At 57.6% G+C, this 25,028-nt stretch overlaps 1 protein-coding gene across 4 annotated transcripts in view; it reads right to left on the bottom strand.

Annotated features, from left to right (window-relative positions):
- Positions 1-6,208: 6,208 nt before the first annotated feature.
- Positions 6,209-25,028, bottom strand: part of ARHGAP27 (Rho GTPase activating protein 27) — a 34,397-nt gene continuing 15,577 nt past the window's right edge. For 3 of the 4 annotated variants that reach the window (XM_036034051.1, XM_036034052.1, XM_036034054.1), the window contains 15 exons: positions 15,738-16,145; positions 15,363-15,545; positions 15,062-15,142; positions 14,906-14,989; positions 14,508-14,575; positions 14,129-14,219; positions 13,604-13,708; positions 10,191-10,289; positions 9,144-9,249; positions 8,885-9,007; positions 8,705-8,803; positions 8,441-8,518; positions 8,219-8,353; positions 7,975-8,080; positions 6,209-7,825 (listed from right to left, as the gene is read on the bottom strand). In XM_036034051.1, coding sequence (XP_035889944.1) covers positions 7,648-7,825; positions 7,975-8,080; positions 8,219-8,353; positions 8,441-8,518; positions 8,705-8,803; positions 8,885-9,007; positions 9,144-9,249; positions 10,191-10,289; positions 13,604-13,708; positions 14,129-14,219; positions 14,508-14,575; positions 14,906-14,989; positions 15,062-15,142; positions 15,363-15,545; positions 15,738-16,145 — 1,944 coding nt within the window. In that variant the 3' untranslated portion in view covers positions 6,209-7,647. Of the gene's footprint in view, positions 7,826-7,974; positions 8,081-8,218; positions 8,354-8,440; positions 8,519-8,704; positions 8,804-8,884; positions 9,008-9,143; positions 9,250-10,190; positions 10,290-13,603; positions 13,709-14,128; positions 14,220-14,507; positions 14,576-14,905; positions 14,990-15,061; positions 15,143-15,362; positions 15,546-15,737; positions 16,146-21,031; positions 21,214-25,028 lie in introns of those variants that run through there. The other variant, XM_036034053.1, reaches the window with a different exon arrangement.

Below are 25,028 nucleotides of genomic sequence, written 5' to 3' on the forward strand. Positions count from 1 at the left end.
GGAAGTTTGGAGGGGGCAGAGGTGCCAAGGCCCAGCCTGGCGGCCTGGGCTCAGAGAGACTCGCTGAGCGGGAGCACGGGTGTGGGGGAGGGCTGGCGGGCTCTCCCCTGCACCATGCCTGCCCACCTCCTCCCGGTCCAGGCCTCAGCTTGCCTCCTCCCCACTACCCGTCGTCAGCCTCAGCCCTCAGCCGTGGAGCTCAGGGCTGCACCGCGATTTCTGGGGCTGGGCCCCGGAGGAGGGACAAAACTCCAGAATTTTCTTGGTTCACCCGCACCGCGGGCCCAAAACTCCCTGGAACCCTCCCAGTAGTTTGAGAATACTCCCTGGGACAAAAAGCCTCTGGCGCCCTCTACTGGCAGCTCTGCGTCAACAATCCAATCGCTCAGTCCCGTGGCCCACCCGTAGTAGGGCTTGAGCACCTCTGGGGTCACTCTGCAGGGGTAGGGAGGTAGTGCAGAGGCCAGCCAGGACCGAGGCCTGGCTTGGGGTATTTACTTGGATTCCTAATGGGTCTCCCTCCCGCCCTCCCTCCTCCACTCACATCTGGGAGAATCTCTTTAAAAGCAAGTAAGGAACTATTGATACCCACAACGGCTTGAATGGAACTTAAGGGCCTTATGCTGAGTGCAGAAAGCCAATCTCAAAAGGTGCATATTTTATGATTCCATTTTTAGGACATTTTCCAAATGTCACGATTAGAGGGATGGAGCTAAGGCAAGGTTGTCAGGCATGAGGGAAGGGGAAAGAGAGTGGCTAGAAAGAGGCAGTGTAAGGGGTTTCTTTTAAGGAGGTGGAACAATTCTCTCTCTCTCTTTAGATTTTATTTATTTATTTTTAGAGAGGGAAGGGAGGGAGAAAGAGAGAGAGAGAGAAACATCAATGTGCGGTTGCTGGGGGCTGTGGCCTGCAACCCAGGTATGTGGCCTGATTGGGAATCGAACCTGTGACACTTTGGTTCGCAGCCTGCGCTCAATCCACTGAGCTACGCCAGCCAGAACAATTCTCTCTTTTTCAAAAAAATATTTTATTTATTTATTTTTAGAGAGAGGGGGAAAAAAGAAGAGAGGGAAACATCAATATGTGGTTGCCTCTTGCACGCCCCCTACTGGGGACCTGGCCTGCAAGCCAGGCATGTGCCCTGACTGGGAATCAAACTTGTGACCCTTTGGTTCACAGGCTGGCACTCAATCCACTGAGCCACACCAGCCAGGGCCCATTCTCTATCGTAACTGTGCTGGTAGGCATATAAATCTATGCGTGTGACAAAATGCCATGGACCCAAAGGCAAAGACAGACAAAGAATGAGTGCATGCCAAAAATGGCGAAACCAGAAGGCCTGAAGTCTAGTTCAATGTATGGCGCCATTACTTCCCTGGTTTTCATAATGCGCTACAGTTTTGTAAACTGTCGCCACCGGGGAGGCTCAGTGATGGGCACACAGGCCTCTCGGTACTATTTATGCAACTTCTTCTTTTAAAAAAAATTTTATTAAATGTTTTAGGGTGCAACTGGTTAATAAAATTATATAGGTCTCAGGTGTACAATTTTATAATGCATCATCTGTATAGTGTATTGTGTGTTGGCCACCCCAGGTCAAGTCTCCTTCCATCACCAGTTATTTCCCTTTATTTATTCCCCCAGCTTCTTCCCCTCTGGTAACCACCACGTGGTCTATGAGGGGTTTTTTTCTTAATCCCTTCACCTTAATCCCTTTCACCTAACCCCCGTCCCCTCTGACAGCTGTCAATCTGTTCTCTGAGTCTATAAGTCTGTTTCTATTTTGTTTGCTAGTTTATTTTGTTCATTAGATTCCACATATAGGCGAAGTCGTAGGGTCTGACGGGCTTACTTCACTTAGCATAATATTCTCCAGGTCCTCCATGCTGTAGCAAAGGGTACGATTTTCTTCATTTTACAGCTGAGTAGTATTCCATGATGTAAATGTGCCACAGCTGTTTTATCCACTCATCTACTGATGGGCGCCTGGGATGCTTCCAAATCTCGGCTATTGTAAATAGCGCTGCTATGAACATAGGGGTGTGTATCGTCTTTGGAATCAGTGTTTTGGGTTTCTTTGGATATGTACCCAGGAGTGGAATTGCTGGGTTATAAAACAGTTCCACTTTTAATTTTTTGAGGAAACTCCATACCATTTTCCACAGTGGCTGCACCAATCTGCATTCCCACTGACAGTGCACCTGGGTTCCCTTTTCCACATCCTCACCAGCCCTTGTTTGTTGATTTATTGATGATGGCCATTCTGACAGGTGTGAGGTGATATCTCATTGTGGTTTTAATTTGCATCTCTCTGATGACTAGTGATGTTGAGCATCTTATCATATGTCTATTGCCCATCTGTATGTCCCCTTTGGAGAAGTGTCTATTCAGGTCCTTTGGCCAATTTTTAATTGGATCGTTTGTTGTTTTGGTATTGAGTTGTGTAAGTTCTTTATAAATTGTGGATATTAACCTTTTATCAGATGTGTCATTGGTGAAAACGTTCTCCTATTCAGTGGGTTGTCTTTTCATTTTGTTGGTGATTTCCTTTGCTGTGCAAACATTTTGTTTAATGTAGTCCTATTTGTTTAATTTTTCTTTTATTACCCTTGCCCCAGGAGCTATATCAGAATATTCCATGAGAAATGTCTGGGATTTTACTCCCTATGTTTTCTTCTAGGATTTTTATAATTTAGAGTCTTACATTCAAGTCTTTCACCCATTTTGAGTTTATTCTTTTTTAAATAATAATTGATTGACTTCTGTCTGAGTTTTTTTATTTTAAAGAATTTTATTTATTTATTTTCAGAGAGGGAAGGGAGGGAGAAAGAGAAAGAGAGAGAGAGAAACATCAATGTGCGGTTGCTGGAGGTCATGGCCTGCAACCCAGGCATGTGCCCTGACTGGGAGTCGAACCTGTGATGCTTTGGTTCAGCAGCCCGAGCTCAATCCACTGAGCTACGCCAGCCAGGGCCATTTTGAGTTTATTCTTGTGTGTGGTATAAGAAGGTGGTCTGGCTTCCTTTTCTTTTCTTTTTTTTTTTTTTTGCATATATCTGTTCAATTTTCCCAACATCATTTATTGAATAGACTATCTTTACCCCATTTTATATTCTTGCCTCTTTGTCAAGAATTAATTGATCATAAAGGCATGGGGTTAGTTTTGGGCTCTCCGTTCTGCTCCTTTGACCTGTATGTCTGTTTTTAGGCCAGATTCATGCTGTTTTGATTACTATGACCTTGTAGTATAGTTTGATACCAGGTAATATGATTCATCCAACTTTGTTCTTCTTTCTAAAGATTTCTGGGGTTATTCAGGGTCTTTTGTGGTTCCATATGCATTTTTGGAATATTTGTTTTAGTTCTGTGAAATACACCAATAATATATTGATAGTAATTGCATTGAATCTATAGATTGCTTTGGGTAGTATGAACATTTTAATGATGTTAATTCTTCCTGTGCATGAACATGGCATATACTTCCACTTATTTGCTCTTCCTTTATTTCCTTCAGTGTCTTATAATTATGAGTACAGGTCTTTTACATTCTTGGTTAAATTTATTCCTAGGTATTTCATTTTAGATGCAATTGTAAATGGGATTGTTTTATCCCCACCCCCTTTTTTTAAGACTATTTATTTTGATCTGGCTGGCATAGCTCAGTTGATTGAGCGCAGGCTGTGAACCAAAGTGTCACAGGTTCGATTCCCAGTCAGGGCACATGCCTGGGTTGCAGGCCACGGCCCCCAGCAACCGCACATTGATGTTTCTCTCTCTCTCTCTTTCTTCCTCCTTTCCCTCTCTAAAAATTAATAAATAATATCTTTTAAAAAAGACTATTTTATAGAAAGGGGAAGGGAGGAGAAAGAGAGGAAGAGAAATATTGATGTGTGAGAGAAACATCGATCGGCTGCCTCTCTGACATCCTCAGCTGGGGCCCTGGCCCACAACACAGGCACGTGCCCTGACCGGGAATAGAACTGGTGACCTTTTGCTTTGCTGGATGACACCCAGCCCACTGAGCCACACCAGTCAGGCCTCTTAGTTTCCCTTTCTGATAGTTCATTATTGGTGTCCAAAAGTGCAACTGACTGCTGGATATTTATTTGGTATCCTGCTACTTTACTGAATTCATTGATCGGTTCTAGTAGTTTTCTGGTGGAATCTTTAGGCTTCTCCAGATATAGTATCACGTCACCTGCTATGTGACTTCTTATGAGTCAACAGCTCTTTCACAATAAAAAGTTGATGGAAAGGCCATGGCTGGTGTGACTCAGTGGACTGTGCACCGACCTGCAAACTGAAAGTCGCTGGCTTGATTCCCAGGCAGGGCACATGCCTGGCTTGTGGCCAGGTCCCCAGTTGGGGGCATGTGAGAGGCAACCCAATCAATGTTTCTCTCCCTCTCTTTCTCCCTTCCTTCCCCCACCCCTCTTAAAAATATTATGAAAATTAAAAAAAAATAATACCCCTGGCCATATCATCCACCTGCTCACCTGTACTCAGTGGCATGCTGGGGGCTGCAGAGGGTCAAGTCCATGAACGGAAACCTGCCAGCTTCTCTCGTAACCCAAACCCTCTTCTGCGGCTGCCCACGGGAGACTCCCCTAGGGGCGGGCTGGGACAGGGGACTGGATATCACAGCCCCAATTCCTCCTGGCAGGGCCTCTCCCTTGGTGGTTCCAGTGGGTATTGTCCTGCACTGGCCAGAGGGGGGCGCTCATCTATTTCTGATGCGCTGGTGCGAAAACGGACTAAGAGCCCCACCTTCAGCACTACCTGGGCTCAGGCCAAAGTCTTGAAGACAGGCTGCTCTGGACCTCTGGGAAACAGTCCCAGGCCAGTGAGCTGCTCTGCCCACCAGGTATTCTGGCTGCATCCTGGGGGGTCCTCCAGGACGCGTTTGCATCTGGCTCCCACCAGTCTCACCACAGGGGCTGTCTCACCCCAGGACCCAGGACCCAGGACCCAGGACTCTCCGGGCCCGAGGAACAAAGACTAAAGAGACTTTACGAACGTCCCTGCCCCAGGCTCTGGGCCACGTGTCCTGCACACGTCTCCTTTTATCACCGTAAGAGGTCTCGGAGGTAAGTGCGCATGTCCCAACACTGAGCGGACACTTCCCAAGACATCCCTGCCCAGGGATCGTCCTGCTGTCCTGACGACCCGTGGGTGCCACAGGGCCCCATTTATTGTGGCACACGAGGCCCTGCACACGCTGCCCCCGTCTAGCCTTCCCTGCATCACCTCACACCCATGAGCATTAGATTTCTGGGTCCTAATCACAAGGGTCTTAGATTTTGCTCTCCCCACAGATCTTCCTGCCTCAGAGCCTTTGCACATGCTGTTCCCTCTGACTATACACTCTTCCCCTAACTCCTCTTCATTCTTTAGTGCTCAGCTCAATGTAGCTTCTGCAGAGGCATCTCAGGTCCCTGGGGGACAGTCACAGCCCAGGGACGCAGCTTCACAGGTCCCTGTGCTTTTTCCTAGCTCTGCTCTGAACGTAGTTCATCAAGTAATTTAGTGTTTGGTATATGTCCAGTTCTCAGCCTTAGGCCTGGATTGAGGAGGTCCCTACCCTGCCATGGGTCCCCGTACTCAACTTCTCTGTGCCTCTCCCCGCAGGAGGAGGAAACGGTGGGGGCTCTCTTAGAGCCCAGGCCCTTTCCTTTAGACCATACTCCTGGTACGTGGTATCCCAGAATCCCCTGCCCAAACGGCCCCAGGCCCATCCCCTGGAGGGGGGGACCCCGTGGAGTGGCCCAGGGGAAGGAGGTTGCAGGGGGTATGGCAATTCGCACTCGTGGGTGGCAGTGTCCACATAGGTGCAGGACAGGTCTGCGGCGGGGAAGACACAGGGGGCAGGCTGAGGGAAGGGCCAGCTCTTCTCATGCCACCGTGTTCGGGCTTGGAACTTGGATGACCTGAAGTTTGCATTAGAACCTGGCCTTCCAGGTCAGTATGAAAGTATAGTTGTCACCCTGGCTGGTGTGGCTCAGTGGATTGAGTGCCAGCCTGCAAACCAAAGGGTTGCCAGTTCAATTCCCAGTCAGGGCACGTACCTGGGATGCTGGCCAGGCCACCAGTAGGGGGCGCTAGAGAAGCAACCATACATTTCCATTTCTCTCCCTGTTTTTCTCCTTCCCTCCCCCTTTCTCTAAAAACAAATAATCTTTTTTTTTAAAAGAAAGTATATTCGTCAAAGTAGGAGAATGGAACATATTTTATTGAACAGTTGTTATCTTGATTTATAACTTTACAGTATTTCAACGTATGTGGCCTCCACTTGTAACTTTGCCCAGGCCCCACTGGCATTCGGGGTGGACTTGGGCCAGCCTCACCCCCCGGACCCTGCACCCCATCGGGGAGGCACCGTGCAGTCCCCTGGCCCCAGAGCACAGTGCCTGGCGCAGAAGAGCAGATAATAAATATTGGCTGTGAGAGACAAACGGGATCATCCAAGTAAGACGCTTGGCGCGGCGCAAGTGTCAATAAATAGGAAGTATTATTGCTGGTTGAAGAAATGAACAGGGTGGGCGGGGCCGGGGGGCGGAGGCCCGTAAACAGAGGAGGTTTGTGTATGAGGGAAGGCGGGCTGCTGACCCCGGGGTCCACGCTTCCTTTACGGAAGTTCCGTGCTCCTTCCCCCCACCCCGCAGGCCCCTCCCAGCTCACATCACAAGGTGAGCACCAGGTGGGCCTACCTGACAGCAGGTACTGAAAGGGGCCAGGGCTTCAGCTGGTGCAATTCCCACCCCCCACCCAAGGAAGAACAGCTGGGTAGGTTTCCTCTTCGCCTTCAGGTACCTCCCCAGGCTCAGGGGGAACCCACCCAGCTCCCTTTCTTTTGCTTTACCCATAAGCCCATGCTGTGGTTGGGGGGGGAGCTAATAGGATCGGTTTTACCCTAACACCGGACTGTGCTCTGCTGTCAGAGGAGCCTGAGATGGGAGTCAGATCGCCTGCCGGACCCTGAACAAGTTCGTCACTTTGCCTCTGCAAGCCTCGGTTTTCTCATCTGCAAAACGGGCTTTTGTGTGGAACTGGTGCGTGTCAGGTGGTGGGTGCCGGGCACACATTTAGTGAATGGGAAGAGCCCTTGCACGGGACGCAAGTGGGTCAAAGAAGGCGGCTTCCCAGAACCCCAAACAGGAAAGCAAATGAAAAGGGTCCACAGGCAGCCAGGGGGAGGGCTGGGCCGGAGCTCATCCGTGGGGCCCGCGGGAAGCAGGTTCGACGCCCGTGCGGGAGGTCCGCTGGGCACAGTGCCAGTCCACAGGGTCCCTGTTAAGGCCTCAAGCCCGAGGAAGCCAGGAAGCCCCTCACCCAAATGCCTCTTCCCAGCATGGGGCTTGGGCCATCCCAGAAAACAGCCATCACCCCCGCATTCCCGCACACGCACAGTAGGTGGCGCTGTAATAAAGATCAGAACCCAACTAACCCCAACACAGGAGCGGTAAGGGGGAAAAAAATCACATTTTGTGAACTTCCCACCCAGGGTCGCCATACCCTCAGAGCCGAGGGGTGCAGAATCCCCAGCGGCCTGTGGACCGACGGGAGGCTGAAGGTCTCAGAAATGTCCAACCGCGTGGCAGGGCCGCCGTGGCCACGCCCAGTCCCAGGCCCGCAGGGCCCGCCGCGGGGTCAGTGCGGTGGGAAGATATCTGAGCACTGCTGCAGGATGAGTTCCACCACCTGGTTCTGGAACACCATGGTCATGGGCATGCTGGCTTCCTCCGTCTCCGGCCGCAGCAACGTGGGCCCGAAGACTATGGCCACGCTCTGCACCGACATGCGGTTCTCTTCTCCGTGCTCGATCACCCTGCAGCGGGGGTGGGGGTGGGGTGGGGTGGGGTGGAGCGGAGTCAGGGCTCTGAGCTGCGGGAGCCTGGTGGTGGTGGTGGTGGGGGTGGGGCAGGGGTTCCCGCCAGTGCCTGCCTCCCCATTCCCGCCGCGCGCCTGCGCACTCACCGGCACAGATGCTGGAAGAGGAGTCGCAGCGTGTCGTGGTTGGGGGCGGGCAGCGAGCGCACCAGGTCACGCACACAGCGGCTGCGCTTGGCCTGGTCCTGCAGCTCTGGGTGGGGAAGGGGAGAGTCGGCTCGGCGAGGGGCACGGATGGGGCCGACTCCCAGGGTGCGCGTGGGTCCTGCCCGAGGCAGGCCGCTGCACTCCTGCCCGCCCACCCACCCACCCTGCCTTCCCGGGCACTCACTGATGGCCGCGATGAACTGGGGGAAGTGCGAGAACGGGAAGAGGGGCTCGGGCAGCTCTCGAAAGAAGAGCTTCAGGGCGCCGGTGATGACGTGAACGTCCTCCCAGCGTCCGTCGTCCAGGTCCAGACGCTCGTCTGCGGCAAGGGGGGGAGGGAGGAAGAGGAGGTCAACACCCCTTCACGCCTTCAGGGCCTGGAGCGGGGCCCGGGGACAGTCCTCACCGTGGTCCACCCTGTAACGCAGCTTCTGGATAGTCGCCAGGTTCCCACTGATGCGGTACAGCCCGTCGATGTCCAGCCCTGAGGAAAGGGAGGCGCTGAGCCCGGCTTTGGTCGTATGGGGCCAAAGTCCGTGCTACGATTCCCACTCGGGAGCCCCCGGTCTTTTCCTCTCCACCTTGTGCCCACCCCGGGGTCTCCATCATGGGGTCCCGGAAGGAGGCCGTCAGGCGCCCGGAGTGCCCGCCCAGCACGCCGCCCACGTACCGCGGGCCTCGACCGTCCGGATGCACTGCTGCACAAAGCGCGGCACCGGGCTCCGCTCGCGCTCACACAGCGTGGCCAGCGCGCAGCCGAACACCTGGTCTGGGGGAGAGGCTCGTCAGCCGGCACCGCCCTCCCCAGGCCCGCCCGCGCCGCCCCGCTCTCTCCCGGCCCCTCCGGTACCTTTGATGTAGCCCTTGTCCCGCAGTGACTGCAGGGTAGGCCGCCTGAGCAGGAACTTGCGGAGCTTGTACCGGACCTTGCTCAAGTCGCTATCTTGGCCCCCAGGGCTCAGGGCGGGCCCAGCTGCCACAGGGAATGCGGGGGCGAGTCAGTCGGGGGCTCCCCGGTGGCCCAGTAGGTCCCCTCCATGTCGTCCACCCCCCTCCCCCGCCCCGCAAAGATGCCCTCCGCCCTCCCACCCCTCCATCCCCACGCACACCTGCTCCCGACCGCGTCTCATCCTCCCGCCAGCTTCCCAGGCGCTCCCTGGACCCGAAGTCCAAGCCGCTGTTCTCGCTTTCCTCCTCCGGGGGCAGGTCTGCGGACTAGAATCGCATGGCTTCAGAGGCAGAGCCTGGGGGGCCAGCCCGGGTCCTTCTGAGGTGGGGTGAGGGACCCAAGTGCCCTCGCCGTGGGCCTGGTGACCTCCCACCCCGCAGGGTTCACTCTTCCCTTGACGAGGTGAACTCCCCTCGCCTCCACCAGGCAACCGCACAGCATTCACGTTCCTTGGCTGCGTGGAGCTCTCCAGGTGCTGAGACACAGTCTGACTCTGTTCTGCCCTTCCCATCCCCCAGGTCCTGCCCCTGTTTCCCGCATTTTCCACGGCAGCTCTGCACGCACTCCACTAGGTGAGCAATGCTCAGTCCGTGGCTCCCAGGCCTGAGCTTGCAGTTCCAGCGGGGGCCTGAGCCAACGACTCCCCCATCTGGACTCCTGCCCGCCCCCCCCCCCCCCGCTGCTACTACTACTACTACTACTACCCCTGCCACAGGTTGCACCCATCATGGGTCCCAGGGCAGGCGGGGCCGGGAAGCCCCCTGGGGTGGTTTCCAGGAGCACAGCTGCCAGCAGGGCCCATCCCATCTCTACTTCTGCAATGGAAACTGGTAGACTCTCCCACTCAACCCTTTAACATGTTATTTTCTGGTTTCTGCCTGTCATTCCCACCTGAAGCTATTTCTCAGGTGTTTTCTTTTCCTCCCGCCTCCCTTGAAATGGGATATTCCTCCAGGACATGCAGCCAGCCCCACCTGGAGAGCAGGCCAACCCCGGAGGCTGGTTCCTCAGCAGCCCTCCTGCCATCTGGCCATAAGTGGCGGGGTGGGGCGGGGGGGCTTCATCTGCAGGGAGGGGCATTACCCACTGGTGCCATGGAGCTCCCAGAGCCTGCGTAGAGGACCCCACCCGCCGTGGGCACAGCTGCCCTGCATGATGACTGGCCACGCCCTCCCCACCAGCCCTGGAGGCCCCAGGCTCCGCTCACCAGTTCCTGGATGCCCTGGGCAATGGCCTTGTGCCAGGTGCTGATGATGGCCTCTGAGTTGTGCTGGATCAGGTACTCTGAGCCGTCCCGGCTCCGCAGCTGGAGAGACACAAGTCACTCAGTCACCTCGGGTTCCCCGGGTCTGTTCCTGTCCCCAGGAACTCAGAGCTAATGCAGTAAGGGCCTCATCCCAGGCCAAGGTATTCCAGCTCACTAAAGGCAGTAGGTGACAGCGTCCCACTCTCCACCCTGGGAAACACATCCTTTTACAGCCCGCTTCATCAAGAAGAGTAATTGCCAGGGGAGGTGGGGAGGTGGAGGGGGTATAGGGGGGATAAACGGTGGGGGAAGGAGGCTGGACTTGGGGTAATGAACACACAACAGTGTACAGATGATGTGTCGTGGAATGGTGTGCCTGAAACTTGTATAATTTTGTTAACCAGTGTGTTGCGTCAATAGATTCAATAAAAAGAAGAAAATAAAAATAAAAACAAGCCTGGCTGGTGTGGCTCAGTGGATTGAGTGCTGGCCTGCAAACCAAAGGCTCGCCAGTTCGATTCCCAGTCAGGGCACATGCCTGGGTTGCAGGACAGGTCCCTGGTGGGGGGCACGCATGAAGCAACCACACATGGATGTTTCTCCCCCTCTCTTTCTTCCTTCCTTCCCCCTTCTCTAAAAATAAAATAAATAAAACAATCTAAAAAAAAAACAAAATAAAAACAAAAAACAACAACAACATGCTTGAGGGGAAAATGTTCTGTGACTACTCAAAGCTCTTTCTGCCCAGCAGGCTCGGGGCGGCAACCCACTCACTCGTGCTCACTCCCAGCCAAGGCGCACGTGGTTGGGAGGGGCCCGTGAGCTGCAGGGAGCACGGCCCTCCCCGAGGGTCCGCTGGCTGCTCCACCCTGAGCACAGGCCACAGTCCCCCTCACGGACCCCAGGGTCTAGATTCCCAAAGCCACGATCCTGTCCTGCAGAGCAATGAGCAGGGATCGGCAGCCAGGCGGTCCGCCATTGAGTGGCCTTATCCCCTAACAAATCTCCGAAGAACAGGGTGAGGCGGCCAGCAGCCAGACTAGGTCTCTCATCAGCCTGCGGATCTGAGGACCCAGCATGCGAGGCTAACGTGAATGTTTGGTTTCAGCAGCTCATGGCAATGCTGCCCTTGGGGTCCACGGAGAGCCAGCGTCAGCAGACACCGCCTCAGACCACAGGGTGTGGCTTCCCGAGTCACAAAGGGCTGTGTTCTGGCTGCCCACCTTGAAAACGTAGACTTTGTGCTATTTAAATAATTGTTTTCAATTAAAAAATACCCTGGCTGGCATAGCTCAGTGGATTGAGCACAGGCTGCGAACCAAAGTGTCACAGGTTTGATTCCCAGTCAGGGCACGTGCCTGGGTTGCAGGCCACGGCCCCCAGCAACCGCACACTGATGTTTCTCTCTCTCTCTCTCTCTCTCTCTCTCCCTCCCTTCCCTCTCTAAAAATGAATACATAAAATCTTTAAAAATATATTTAAAAAATAAATTAAAAAATAATAAAGGAAAGAAGACCTGCACGCTCCGCCCCATCCCCACGCCCACACGGACCAGAGAACCTTCAGGGGGCGGCTAGCAGAGCCCCACTGTCCACGCGGACGGAACCCGGCCTGTCACCCCAGAGAATGGTCTCACAACACCTCTGAAACAGCCAGTGTTTGGGGCAGCTGTCTCAAAACAGAAGCAGCTCACATTGGAAAGTTTCATACAGGACACAGAGCTATGTAATCACATAGCAACGTATTCCACAGAACCTTCGTCCTGTTGAACGGACAGGCAAGCTGAGCTGCCTTGGGAAGGCTGTTATTAGAGTTTTCTGAGGCCCTGGGGTGACGGAGCGGAGCTGCCGTGGAGACCTGGCCGTGCTAGGGAAGGATGGGGGGCTGTCTGTTGAGAAACGTCCCTGAGCTGCCTGCAGGCCACCCCTGAGCGGAGGAAGGACAGCCACCCGCCCGCCGGGAATCGGGGGGCTCCCCAACTTCCACTCGAGACAGCCAGCCTTCCCCGCAGCTTGAGCAGCTTCCGAGAGTGCCATCTGCTTCCTGTCCTTGCCAGAGAGGACGACTCAGAAGCGTGTACTCTGAAAATGGCATCAAAACCCCTGCCGGAGAGGTGACACCTACAGAGCCCTGGTGGGAGGGTGTCTCCCTGGGTCAGAAAAGGAACGGGCCTGGCACAAGGGATGTCCTTCCTCCAGCCGGCGCCTGTGGCGGACACTGCCGGGGGACCGCGGCGTCCTGCCCTGCTGAGCCCACGGAAGCCTCCGGACCTGCTGATCAGAGCAGCCGGGGAGAGGAAACCAGTTCTCCAACCCTGCCCCGTGGGTACCCCGCACCCAGCGAAGCTCCGTGAGTCATCGGAAAGCTACACCCTCGAGCTCCTTGCAGAGTTACCTTCTCTGGGCGGAGAAGGAGGGCCGTGATCTCAGCTTTCATCAATGCTACCTGAAGCGGACCCAAGAGTCCCGCACTAAACTAGAATGGAGCTGCACGCTAAAATTTTTTTTCAAGAGCTAAGGGTTAGAAAACAAGCTTCGATTTCCCTCAAAAGCTGGGCGGGTTCCCTCCACCCCCACCCCCAATGAGTAATAAGAGCCACGTAACTAACCGCCATTCTCTTTTTGCTTTGGCTACCAGGAAACCCGGAGCTAAGTTTTTTCAACAGCAACAACCGTAGCACCTGTGCTTCATCTGCCCCTAATCCCTCTCCACGTTGACCCCTTCCTCCGACGGTTCTGCCTGGTTCTGCCTTTTCAGAGGGTTTCACCAGCTCACCATATGTTCTTGTTGTGAGCTGTCTCAAAACTTTTGGGGATGGACGTGAGAGTGAAAGGAGTATAAAAACAAGACAAGGACAAGGACACAAGAACAGTGAAGTGTGTGACACTGTGAGGGTCCTTGCCTGGACCCCACCTGGACCCTCTCTGCTTGCTGGCGGAGACAGAGAAATGTGTCCATGGCCCTGGCTAACTCAGGGAACACGGTCCAGCAAGGAGCTGAGCTCTAACCAGCCAGCGCATGCTCCCCAGCCGGTCAGAGTGAGCAGCCAGGGGCACTGGAGCCCCGCCCCCGTCCATCCCAGGCCAGGGCAGCTGGGCTGAGGGCTGCCTACTGGCCATGACGGAGTTTCGTCCCCCAGGCACCCCTGCTTCTCATCACCTTCCCAGGCCAAGGACTGGTGAGCTCAGCCCCTGGAGAGGAAACTGCAGAGCCCTCGGGGCCAGAGCTGCTGTGACAGATCCCTAAGGCCTTTGGCCTTGAGCCTGAGGATTCCAGCCCCCACTCTCCCCAGGTGCCCCTGCTTGGGGCTTGCCTAGTTTGAGTCCTAAGCCCTCAGCAAGCCCCCTCTCCGTCTCCCCACCCCCACAACTCACCTCCAGCACATTCTTCTTGCTGGACTTGTCTTTGGGGGCCCAGGAGAGAGAGGCCCCCCTCAGGTCCACCGTGTACTCGGGGGTAGAGACCTTGGAAGGCTGCCTCTGTGGGAGGGAAAGGAAAGGCAAGGGGGCCCTCAGTTCAGACAGAGCTGCCTCGGCACCCTGGCTCCAGCGACGGGATGGGGACACAGCTCTAGGGGATATGGGCCCAGGGATTCCCGTGACTCGGAGATCCTGGGACTTCCCAACCACAGAGCCTGCGGGGTGGCTGGTCTTTTTGCCTGCCCCCGGGGGAGAGGACAGGACAGAGGTACACAGCCCCCATTCCTGCCAGCAGAGCACCCCGTCCCCAGCTGCCTGCCCGCCAGGCTGGAGCCACCCTCCCTCCAGGTGGGCGGTGAATCTGCTATTGTCACCCCCTGCCAAAGGCCCAGCTTCCTGGACAGTCAGGCTCCGCTGTCTCAGACTTGGGGGAGTCAGGAGCAGATGGGGTGACCCCTGCCTTGGGGGCCCGGGCCTCACCAGGCCGACTGCGGTTGAGGACTTGGAGTCCTTGAAGAACGTCAGGACGCCGCCTTCCAGCACGGTCCAGGAGGTGCTCCAGTGCTTCTTCCTGGGTGGGGGCGGGGGAGGGGGCGGGGCTTGGATTGGGCCCTGGGCCGCTGAGGCCCCCTTCCTGTCCCCAGGCGCAGGATGCAGAGCTTAAGAGCACAGCTTGGGACACCCAACTCTCAGAGGTGGATTCCTTTTGTCTCTCCAGCCTTAGTGCCCACACAGGGCCCCTTATACCGTTGCTATGAGGGTTAACGGCACGTGGCACAGGAGCAGTACTCAGCGAAGGTCGTCACCAAGGCCCGCCCTGCCCTGCCCTGCCCTGCCGTGGGTGTGGGCGGACTCTCACCGGACCCGCTTTCCCTTGTCCACTGTCTTGGTGCGATGCAGCACGCCCGCCTTGTCCAGGGTCTTGATCTTAGAGAGAGGAGCGGAAAGAAGAGGCAGTTGAGGGGGGGAGCCCTGGGGGGCAGATGCTGGTCCCCCCCTCAGCCAGCTGTGCACCACGGGCTGCGCCCGAGTCTCCACGGAGCCCTCTTTGCTGCTGGTGGCGGAGGGATTTCCTCCCAGCTCCCAGCCTGGCCTGACTCCCGGCTTGGGACATCCCGGGCCCGGGTTCATTCAGCCCAAGCTGGTGCTGGGGCCGATGGGGGAGACATGCCTGGCCCAGTTCCAGACCGCGGCGCCTCCAGAACCCCCCTATTTCTTCAGTGGGGTCCTACCGGGCTTCCATGCCCCTTCCCTTACTTTCTCCTCAGGAGGGCTGGCCTGGGCTGGGGCCTCACTGTCCTGGCTAGATTTGAGGATGCTTCGAGGGGCGGGCACTGGGACCTGGGGAGAAAGACACTGTCATATAGAACCCTCTCCTCTCCCCCCAGGACTCTCCCTTCCCCAGGGGGTTACCTGGGGCAGGTCCCACTGAACAGAGGCGTCGTTCGGGTTGTAGAAGTAGGGTTTCCCATGTTGGTCCTCCAGCTTCACCCACTGTGGGGAGAGGGAGGGTCAGGGCTGCCAGCCGGCCCCGTGAAAGGGGAGGAAAAGGTTCCCCCTAACCAGAGCCCAGCATAGACCCAAGGAGTCTGGAAGGACAGATGTAGGTGACTCAGGAGCTGCAAATTGGTGTTAAGGGGAGCAACGAGTGAGGAAGGAAGGGCTGGAGGCATGTCCCGGAGGCTCTGTGAGCCCACTCGTCCGTTGCCCCTACCTGCTCTTGGGTGAAGTGGTTGGTGTAGACCGTCTTCCCTTCCGAGTTCACGTGGCAAGACCAGCCAGGGGGCGTGGGCAGGGGAGAGGCGGGCCCAGCCTCACTTAAGGAGCCGGAAGGGGAATAGTCCTCCTCGGGGTAACTCGTCAGTAACTCAGGGTAGTCCGCCTCGGGGGTGGGAGGCTGGAGGGAGGAGTAGACCCTCAGAGAGGCCCTCAGGTCCAGCCCCACCCACCACTGACCAGGCCCCGCCCCTCCAGGCGTGGCCCCGCCCCTCCACCCCACGTTCCCTGGGTTGCGGGGGAGGGGGGAGGAGGCGGGGTCAGAGGCCTTAAGGACGAGCCCCGCCCACCCAGACTCGGCCCCGCCCCTCACCCTCTGGTCCTTGGGGCTGCCGGGGCTCAGGCCTGGCTGCATCTTCAGCTCGTCCTGGTCCTCGTCTTCGGGCTCGTCCTCCCAGACCGTGTCGCCCGTCAGCGGGTTGTAGAAGAACACCCTGCGGCTCTCCTCATCCCAGTACTGGCCCCACTCGGCCTCGAGGCTCTCGCGGCTGCCCAGCGAGGATGGGGAGGTGGCCGGGCTGGCGGCGCCTTCGGCGGCCTCGAAAGGCGATTCCCAGGTCGTCACGCCCGTGTCCGGGTTGTAGTAGTAGGGCCGCCCGGTGTCCGCGTCCGTGTGCGTCTCCCACACCGGGCCGGGGCGGGGAGCCGCGGGGGCGCTGGGTGGGGTGGGCGGACGCTGCCTCTCTACGTTCGCGTACACGGGCTCTGGGGCTTCATCCACCTGTGCGGGACGGAAGGCATGGGGTCAGCTCCAGGGTCACGCAGTCCGGACCAGGCCCCTTGCCCCCCGGGCGACCTTCAGCAAATCACATATTTTCCTGCCTCAGGTCCCCTGCTGCAGGATATCTGCCTGCCCTTGCAGAAATCCTAGTGCAGAGAGAATGAGGAACTGTTCTTGAAAAGTGCTTTGTAATGTGTGAAATGCCCCAGATGCGTGGGACAATGCCATGAATTATGTATCAGTAAAGTATCGATGAAGGAATTCTCCCAGCTGCGCACTCGCAGGGGCGGGCCCTGGGATCCCGGGCCCCGCGGGGGCAGAGAGACGCCGCCTTCGGGCACAGCTTCCCACACCGGTTTGAGTTCCAGGGCACAGCTCTTTCTTTCCTACTTCTCAACCTCAAGTTTTAATTTTATTGACTCACAAAACAATTTAAAAACTACCCGCATTCTTTGATCCAATCATTCGACTATTTATATTAGTTTAAACCTTTTTATTCTGATTTTTATCCACAGGTTCATGGGTTTCACACCCCCTTTATCTGTAGTGTTCCATATTTTTGTACATTTCTATGTTCTGCTTTCTTCACTGTTGTTTTTTACGCATTTCTCAATGCGGCTGCAGTCCCCTTTCACGTGGGCCCGGCGCCTGCAGCCCCTCCCCTTTCTTCCTGGCTGGGAAATCTCTGGGACCCGACTCAGTGCGGCCTCTGGATTTGGGGCTAGAACTTCCCGGATGTGGCGTTTTCAGGCCTCTGAATGAGTTCCAGACAAGGGAAAGAGAGGCGAGCCAGACAGAAGGGAGGAAGGAGGGGCAAAGAAAGGTGAACCCTTCTTTTTCGACTCCCCACCACCCTCCCGGCCCCGGCTGCCCACAGTGAGGGGACTGGAGGATTCAGTCACATGGAATACAAGCCTGGTTATGCTTGACACCCTCTGGGCCCCCTGCAGACACAGGGCAAAGTCTCAGGAGCCTTGAACAGGGCACCAGAAGCCACCCATCCCCTGCCTATCTTGCACTTTATTTCCTGCCACTCCTTGCCCCTGCACTTGAACTTTAAGCTCCCATAGCCCCGCCCCCAGGCTCTCTGCTTTGTTTCCTAAAGGCCTCAGCTCAATCACAGCCTGCCCAGGCCCATCTCCACCCCTTCCTCACCTGGCTGACTCCTAGTCCTTCCTTAAGACTCAGCTCAAGGGTCAGGTTTGAGACCTTTCCGGAGATTTCTCCCGTGTGCTGACCACAGCCTTGCACCCTCGGTCCCCCAGAGGGACAGAGAGCTACACTATCAAACCTTAGGCAGCAGAATAGCGCATGCTTAATACTGTTTTGTTTTGTTTTTTTTTTTAATTTTTAAAATGCCACAAGGGAATAGAAGATTTCAAGATGGTAAACTTAGCCTAATTCCAATATTGTGTTTTAGAAACCCTCCAAAATGCTGACTAATTCAGGTCGTCTATGGGCAGGGTAATGATAGGCATTGCGCTTTTTTTGTTTTGTTTTGTTTTTAAGTTTTTCTGCAGCCTCAATGTTTTGTACAATAAACTTTTTTTTTAAGCCACAGAAGTTTCTCTGTTGCCGTGACACCTTCACTTAGCTGTGCACGCCTCAAGGGGGGAGGCATGTCCTGCTCAAGGGGGGGCTCTCCCTGAGCCTCAGGCAGGCGCCTGCAAACACACGCATTTGTCCAGCAGAGATTCGCCTGCTCTGCCCCAGGCACTGGCTCGGGAATGCAGCAGCGAAGAAATGGACACGAGGCCCCGGCTGGCTAGCTTAGTCTGTTAGAGTGTCATCTCGGTATGCCAAGGTTACAGGTTCGATCCCCAGTCAGGGCCCATACATGAAACGACCAATGAATGCGTGGAAAGGGGGAACAACAAAGTGACATTTCTTTCTCTAAAAATTAAATAACTAAATATTTTTTAGAGAGGTGATGAGAGAGAGAGAGAGAGAGAGAGAGAAACATTGATGTGTGGTTGCCTCTCAAGTGCCCCCTATTTTAGGGACCTGGCCCGCAATCCAGGCATGTGCCCTAACTGGGAATAGAACCACACTAAATAAGTAAATAAATCAATAAACAAACAGACAAATAAAGAAATAGAAATGGACATCAATCCCTGCCCTAGCGACCTGCACGTATATGCACATGGTGGGGGGCTGGGAGGAAGCAGTGTGATAAGTAAAACGCACAGTATGTCCACGAGGGTTGCTGCTAACAAAAACCCCGAACACCCCTGAACAGGAAGGCGTGGCAGCCTCACACGGGGATGTACGGCAGGCCCCAGGCATGTGGGGGCAGGAGGAGCTGGGCGCACCAGTCCAGCGGCTCCTCGCTCCTCTCCCTGACCGCACGAGCTCTCATGTGGCCGAGACAACCCTCCATCCCACTTCTCCTTTCTCTCCGCCCACCACCGCACTCCTGTGGCATCCTGTATTCCAACCACACCAGCTCCCACGCAAAGGCACTTTCCTACCTCCGTGCCTTTGCTCCGGCCATGCCCTCCGCCTGGAACTGCCCGCTCTCATCCCCTGCCCACCCAAACACCGCTCCTCCCCTGGAGCTGGGCTCACTGGCCTCACCAGGCGAGGCCTTCTCCCTCCAGAGAAAAGTCTGACCCGAAAGGACAAAGCCAGCCCCACTTGCGACAGTGGCACCGTTTGCTGGGCAGGCCCATGCCTTTGTTAAACACGACAGCCATTTTACTCCTCTGAGCTTCTGTGCCCAGGACTGGACAGTGCTGGAAGCAAGAACAGCACTCACAGCCCCAGATGGAAGATAATGCTGGAACAAACTGTAGACTCGTGTTCCCACACCCCAACAGCCCGCGGGTCCCACAGCAGCAGCCCCCCTGCCCCAACCTTTTTTAATCTAATTATAATCCAATAAAAGCTCAAAGACCCCACCCCTCAAGGCCGGTGTGTCTTTCCACGCCATGCCCCTCTCCTTTCTTGGAGAGTGAATAAAACCTTAATCCTGACATTTTCTTCTCCTTGTGAATTCTGTTCTAAAAAATGTTTATCTATTTATTTTTAGTTCGCAGGCCAGGGCTCAATCCACTGTGCCGCACCAGCCAGGGCCAATTCATTTATTTTTAGACAGAGGGGAAAGGAGGGAGAGAGAAGGAGAAACATCAGTGTGTGGCTGCCTCTCGCACACTCCCCACTGGGGACCTGGTCCACAACCCAGGCGCGTGCCCGGACTGGGAATCAAACCAGCGACCCTTTGGTTCGCAGGCCGGTGCTCAATCCACTGAGCCACGCCAGCCAGAGCTCATTGTGAGTTCTTTCACAGCCCGCATCACCAGCAACCTTAACAGGACCTGCTGTGACTCTGGCCTGCTAGGGCCTGATGGCATTCTGCCTTGGTGCTCAGTTCACTGGCTCACTGTCCACCCACCTGCCTCCCTTCTCTGCCCCTAAAAGGCAGGAGTTTCTTGAGAGCAAGACTCAGGATGATTGAACTGACCCCAGTCACCCCCAGAGGGTGGCCCGATGTGGCTCCACTGAGAGCACTGGCTGCCTGAGTCCACGAGTCATCTCCACGCCCGACTCCAGGGACCAACAGACACCCCCGACACGACGGGAGAGACTGGGGTTAGCTCTGAGCAAGGTCTTCCTGGAAACGAGGGTTCGAGCACAGGGACAGGAGACTCCCGGCGACGACAGGATGGAGGCAGTAGAGGAAGGTGGATGGCCAGACCCGCCTGCACTGCTCCCCAGCTGGACCCACTGAGGCAGGCAGTGGTCTTGCCCATCCCCGAGAGAGGAGCTGGAAGGGCGCATGGACCGTGGACTGGCTAAGGGAGGAGCCAGGCTCTTGGGAGCGGGCATCGGCTTCCGGCCAGGCTGCTGGCCCTGGCCCTGAGGCCACGAGGAGCCCCAGGCTGGTGGGGCTGATGGGAGTCTTGCACAAGGAACACTCCCAGCAGCTATGGAGGAGGTTTGGAAGCAGGAGTCAGGCCTCCAGCGCGGCAGGCCCGTCGTGAGGAAGGGAAGAGGCAGAAGCACACTTCGGGGCACCCGAGTGCAGATCAGAGGTTAAATGGGGGCAGGACAGTGCTCCCCTCGGAGGAGGAACTTTCTCTGGGTTGCGGCTGCCCCCCAGGAGGTAACGAGGGGCCTCACTGGAGGTGAGTAAGCAGAATCGCACCCCCTGTGAGGGAACTGGACTGCAGCAACCCTGACACCCCTGCAATTTCTAGAACTCCCCCCAGAGCCCCTCGTGGCTAAGACAGAGGTTCCTCTCTTTCCTGGCAGAGCCTCGGCCTGGGTGGGACTGGCTCCTGGAAGCCAGGCGGGGCCCGTGCCTCGCACCCTCTGCCTTCAAGCGGGAGCCTGAGACAGAGTGGGGCCTGCCGCCCCTCACCCCTGACTCGGGGAGCCCCAGCGAGACCCGGATGCAGCCCATCCAGAGGGGCCCGACCAGGGCACCAAGGGCTCCCGGGCCCAGACACAGGCGTGGTACAGACACGGGGGGCACCCAGGGGGAAAGAGGAACTGTCCTCCCGCCTCGGGCCAGAAGAAGGAGCTGAGAGCGGCCCGGCTCTCACCACACTCGGCTTCCCAGCCCCCAGCACTCCTCTGGTTTCCCATTCCCACCCACGAGCAGGTGGCAGGTGCCTCTCTCCTGCTCCCCCGGCCCGCCCCGGCTGCTCGCTGCCTCTCGGCCGCCCTGTGCAGCCCCTCTCAGGCGGGCCAGGCCTCAGAGCAGGAAAGAGGGACGGAGGAGGGTTCCCAAATACTCCGTGAGACTCCCTGCTCCAAACCCCGGCCCCCCAGCTCCCGACAGGCCAGGGGACAGAGGTCCACTGCTGGCCCCTGGACCTCACAGGCCCCTCTGCTGTCCCTACCAGAGGCCGAATTCAGCCCCAAATGCCAGCGTCCCCTACCTGCCCCCGTGGGGCCCGGCTCTGCCTCCGGGTCAGCTTGGCAATGATATCCACCATCCTGTTCCCTCTGAGCGGCGGGGATGCTGTCCTGGGAAGGCCTTGGGGGTGGAGCCACGGGGCACAAGCCCCGGCGGGCACAGGGCAACAGGGAAACAAGAAGTTGCTTCGAGATGGTGGGAGGCCGAGCCTCCAGCTCATTTCCTGTCAGGGCTGCGGAAGTGCTGCTGCCGGGGGCCCGAGGCAGCCTGAGATGGGGTGCTGGGGGGTGCGGGGGTTTTGCCCGGGTCACAGGGGTTGTTATTGCCTGGGAACACCACTGGTCGCCCCGCTCGGTGCTCCGATTTTCCGTGCGCTCTAAATCCCAGACCCCCAGACACGGCCCCTGAGCAGGCTCCACGGGGGGTGGCACTGGAGCCCTGGGCCAGGGAAGGGGGCGGCTGCACAGACGGGAACAAGCATGGGGACAGCCGGGTGCCGGGGTCTGAGCTGGCAGACAGGACAATCAGTGGCCGACAACTCCCCCGAGGCCCAGGGAGGGTGTGATGGGAAAGAGGAAGTTTGGGCGTCTCAAAGAGGAAGGGGTTTGGGCAGACGTGGTATCAGAAGAAACCGGTCTCTGGACCCCTCCAGCCACGTGAAGGAAAGGAAGGCGTCTGACCACACCACCATCCACCCGCCTGACCGCTGGGGCCCGCCGCCTTCAGCCTCCGCTGCCCGGCCACACACACACACACACACACACACACACACCCCAGGGTGCCCACGCCCCTCCCCCACCCCCCAAGGACCCAGAGAAGGGGGGACAGGACCCAGCGCCCAAACCCTACTCTGAGAGCTTCCTCCTGGCCTCTCCTCCCTTGACCCTCCCCTGCAGGTGGGCACACAGGCCCTGCTCACGCACAGCACAGTGGACGCCGCGTGTCCTCCGTGAGAAGCTGCAGCCGTTCCTCTAACCCCCTGGGGGCCACCTTGTCTTCACCGGTCCCCTCAGGGGTGCTCCCGCCCTAGCCCCAAGGGCCAGGCAGCACCTGCGCACCCACCTGCCAGCCCGAGGGCTCCCCCAGCCTCCCACCCGGGACCCCAGACTTCTCATCTCTTACTCTCCCACTCCAGTCACCTTCCCCCCTGCCCGTGTCCCCCGGGCCTTTCCTTGCCTGCACCCACTACTACGGGCTCGGCGCAGGGACACCCAAGTAAACCAGCCATGGATTTGGGATGAGGGACACTTGGGGGACCACAACCAGAGCAAGTCTGGGGTCTGTGCTCTGCTCTGCCTTCCAAAGCTCCCCTACAGTCACGGGTTCAATTCCTAGTCAGGGCACATGCGTGGGTGGTGGGGCCAGGTGCCCAGTGGGGGCGTGTGAGAAGCCATCGATCAATATTTCTCTCTCCCACGTTGATGCTTCTCACCCTCTGGTTCTCCCTCCCTTCACCTCTCTCTAAAAATAAATAAATAAAATCTTCAAAAAAAGGGGAAAACCTCCCCTACAATCTCCTGTGCCCCGACTCTGAACCCCAGAAGCAGACTAATCTCTTCCACTGAGGTTTTCACACACAGAACACACCACACTGCCCCACCCCGAGGGTCAGGGAGCGCGAGTGCGCACACACACACACACACACACACACACACATGACACACCACCAAGGCTGAGGGAGCCAAGCCCAGGACTGGGCACAGCTGTGGATTCCGGAGCAGCCAGGAACTCTGAGCCACCAGGGAGGGACTGGGGTCGGGGAGGGGAGAGAGCAGGGCGGGCGCGGGGACCCGGGCCTTCAGCTCTGCCCTGTGGGTGGAATTGGGAAGCAGGGACCAGGAGTGACAGTGTGGCGGGGGGCTGGGACCCCACGAAAAGGCAGCCAGGACCCCACTGCCGCCTTTCCCCAGGAAGAGGTCTGGCGTGTGCGCCCGGGGGCCTCCCAGCAAGTATGCTCTGGGCCGCACACTGCAGGGACGGGGCCCCAACCACACGGCTCTGCTTGCTCTTGGTCACCGAGGTCGGCTCCTCGGGTCTCCTGCGCCAGCTTCCCCTACCCCAGCGAGAGGAGGCAGTGACCACAGTGGCTCCCCAGTGGGGTCCTCTTCCCTCAACTGCACCCCCAAGTCCTGAGACATGTGTGGTGGGGGAAGGGACAGAACAAGCCAGCTGCATGTTTCTCGAGCCCTCTGTCCTGTCCCCTCTCTCAGAACCCTCGCAGGGGCTTTCAGGTGCAGCCAAACAATCCTCCCAGCTCCCGGGGTCCAGAGGCAGAAGAAATACCCACGGACCCTGGCCCACAGCCTGGGGTCTAGCTCAGGGACCTGGGGAGGGCACAGGACCTCCTTGGCTGACCCTGAGCCTGCCCGGCACCCTCCGGGCTGGGCCAGGATGAGGGAGAGGGAGAATGGACGGTGACCTTTGCCTCCAGGAGCTCGGCGAGCTCACAGAACCGATGGGGCGCCCGCCCCTCCCCTGAGCAGAGTCCAGGCCTCACTGCGTATCCGCCCCAGCTCTAGTGACTGACGTGTCCACCTACACAGTGCGGTGGGGGGGCTGGGGGCCACCCGCAGGCCCTGGATCCTCAAGCCTCAGAACACTAGGGGAGCCGCACAAGCCCGAGAGCCTGATGTCCCCGGTCCCGGCCGGGGCCTGGGCAACGCATGTTGTGTCTGGCAAGGCCCCGGTGGCTCAGGGTGATCTTATCACGGGCGAAGCGTGAGATTCCAAACACAACGGCCTGTGGTGAGCCTTTTCTCTTGGGTTAGGGCAGAGGCTTTATGAAATTAGAAGGAAAAAAGGATGGAGCAGGAGTCCAGAGACCTGGCTTCTTGCGTGCACTGCCTCCGCTTTTCTCTGGATATCCCCTTGCAGCTCCTGGCCTCAGTGTCTTTGTCCGCGCAATGGGCTGTCATGCTCTCCTCCCTCACAGGGCCGGCTTCTGTGAAACAGCCGAGCTGGCAGGCACCTGCGTTCCCACACCCGCCAGGAGGACTCGGGGAGGAGGGCTGGCAGCTGCACTTCTGCTTTCCTGGCTCTGGGTTTGGGAGCCCTTGACCGTGCTGCAGCCTTTCGGTGACTTCACGGGGCTGCCTGTTCGGCCTGCTCCTCCGGGGTGGGTGGACCCTGGGGCGGAGCCCCTTCAAGGCCCCGGCGCTCTGAGTAAGGCGAGCAGACACGGGGAGCCTCCTGCTGCTGGGCCGGGAGGAGTCAGAAACGGCTGTCAAGGAAGCCAACTGCCAGCAGAGGCTGTGGTTCTGAGCCAGCCTCGGGGGGGTGCGGGGGTGGGAGGATGTGATGGTGGCGGTCGCCTTCTGCCCACTCCCTCAAACATATCTGCACCCCCCCCCCCCCCCCCCACCGCCCAGCTGTGTCCCCTCCCTCCCCTCATGGAGGGCCCGGGGTGCTCCTGTCCCAGCCCACCTCCTGGGCCTGGGGCACCTCAGTGCCTCTCGCTTGCCCAGAAGCTTGCCTCACCTCCGACTTGTCCCTCTGGCATTGCAACCAACGCAAGGTCTCTCCATCGCGAGAAGGGAAAGTGTGCCCCGGGACCCAGCTTTCCCTTCCTTCTTCTCAAACCCGCCTTCTCGAAGGAGCGTGTGTGTGTGCTCCGCCGTTGCGCCGGCCACTCGCTCAAACCCCCAGCCGGCTGCTCTGGTCTCCCACAACTTCCTCGACGCCAAATTTGGTCCTGGTGCGGCCTGGCTCCCCTCCGGTCCTTGTGCTTATTACAGTCCTCTCCCTCCCACACAGCCTCAGGCGCGGCCCCTGCCTCGGTCCGCTTTCTCTTCCCCTGTCTGCTGCTCCTCCGTTCTGCTCTTCGGGCCTGGGGTCCTCGCTCCTCGGCCCACCCACCCACCTCCCCGTGTGCGGCTGGTGTCGCTCATCTTTGCTTCTCATTCCACTGCCCCGGGGAAGCTGCTCAACCGACCTCATTAGGGCAATGACTCTCAACCTCACCTCCAGGTTCCGAAATCCAACGGCCCGCCCCACGTCAGCTCGGCACTGAAAAGCCGTCT

This window comes from Phyllostomus discolor, chromosome 8, assembly GCF_004126475.2.
Source record: "Phyllostomus discolor isolate MPI-MPIP mPhyDis1 chromosome 8, mPhyDis1.pri.v3, whole genome shotgun sequence".
Lineage (NCBI taxonomy): Eukaryota > Metazoa > Chordata > Mammalia > Chiroptera > Phyllostomidae > Phyllostomus > Phyllostomus discolor.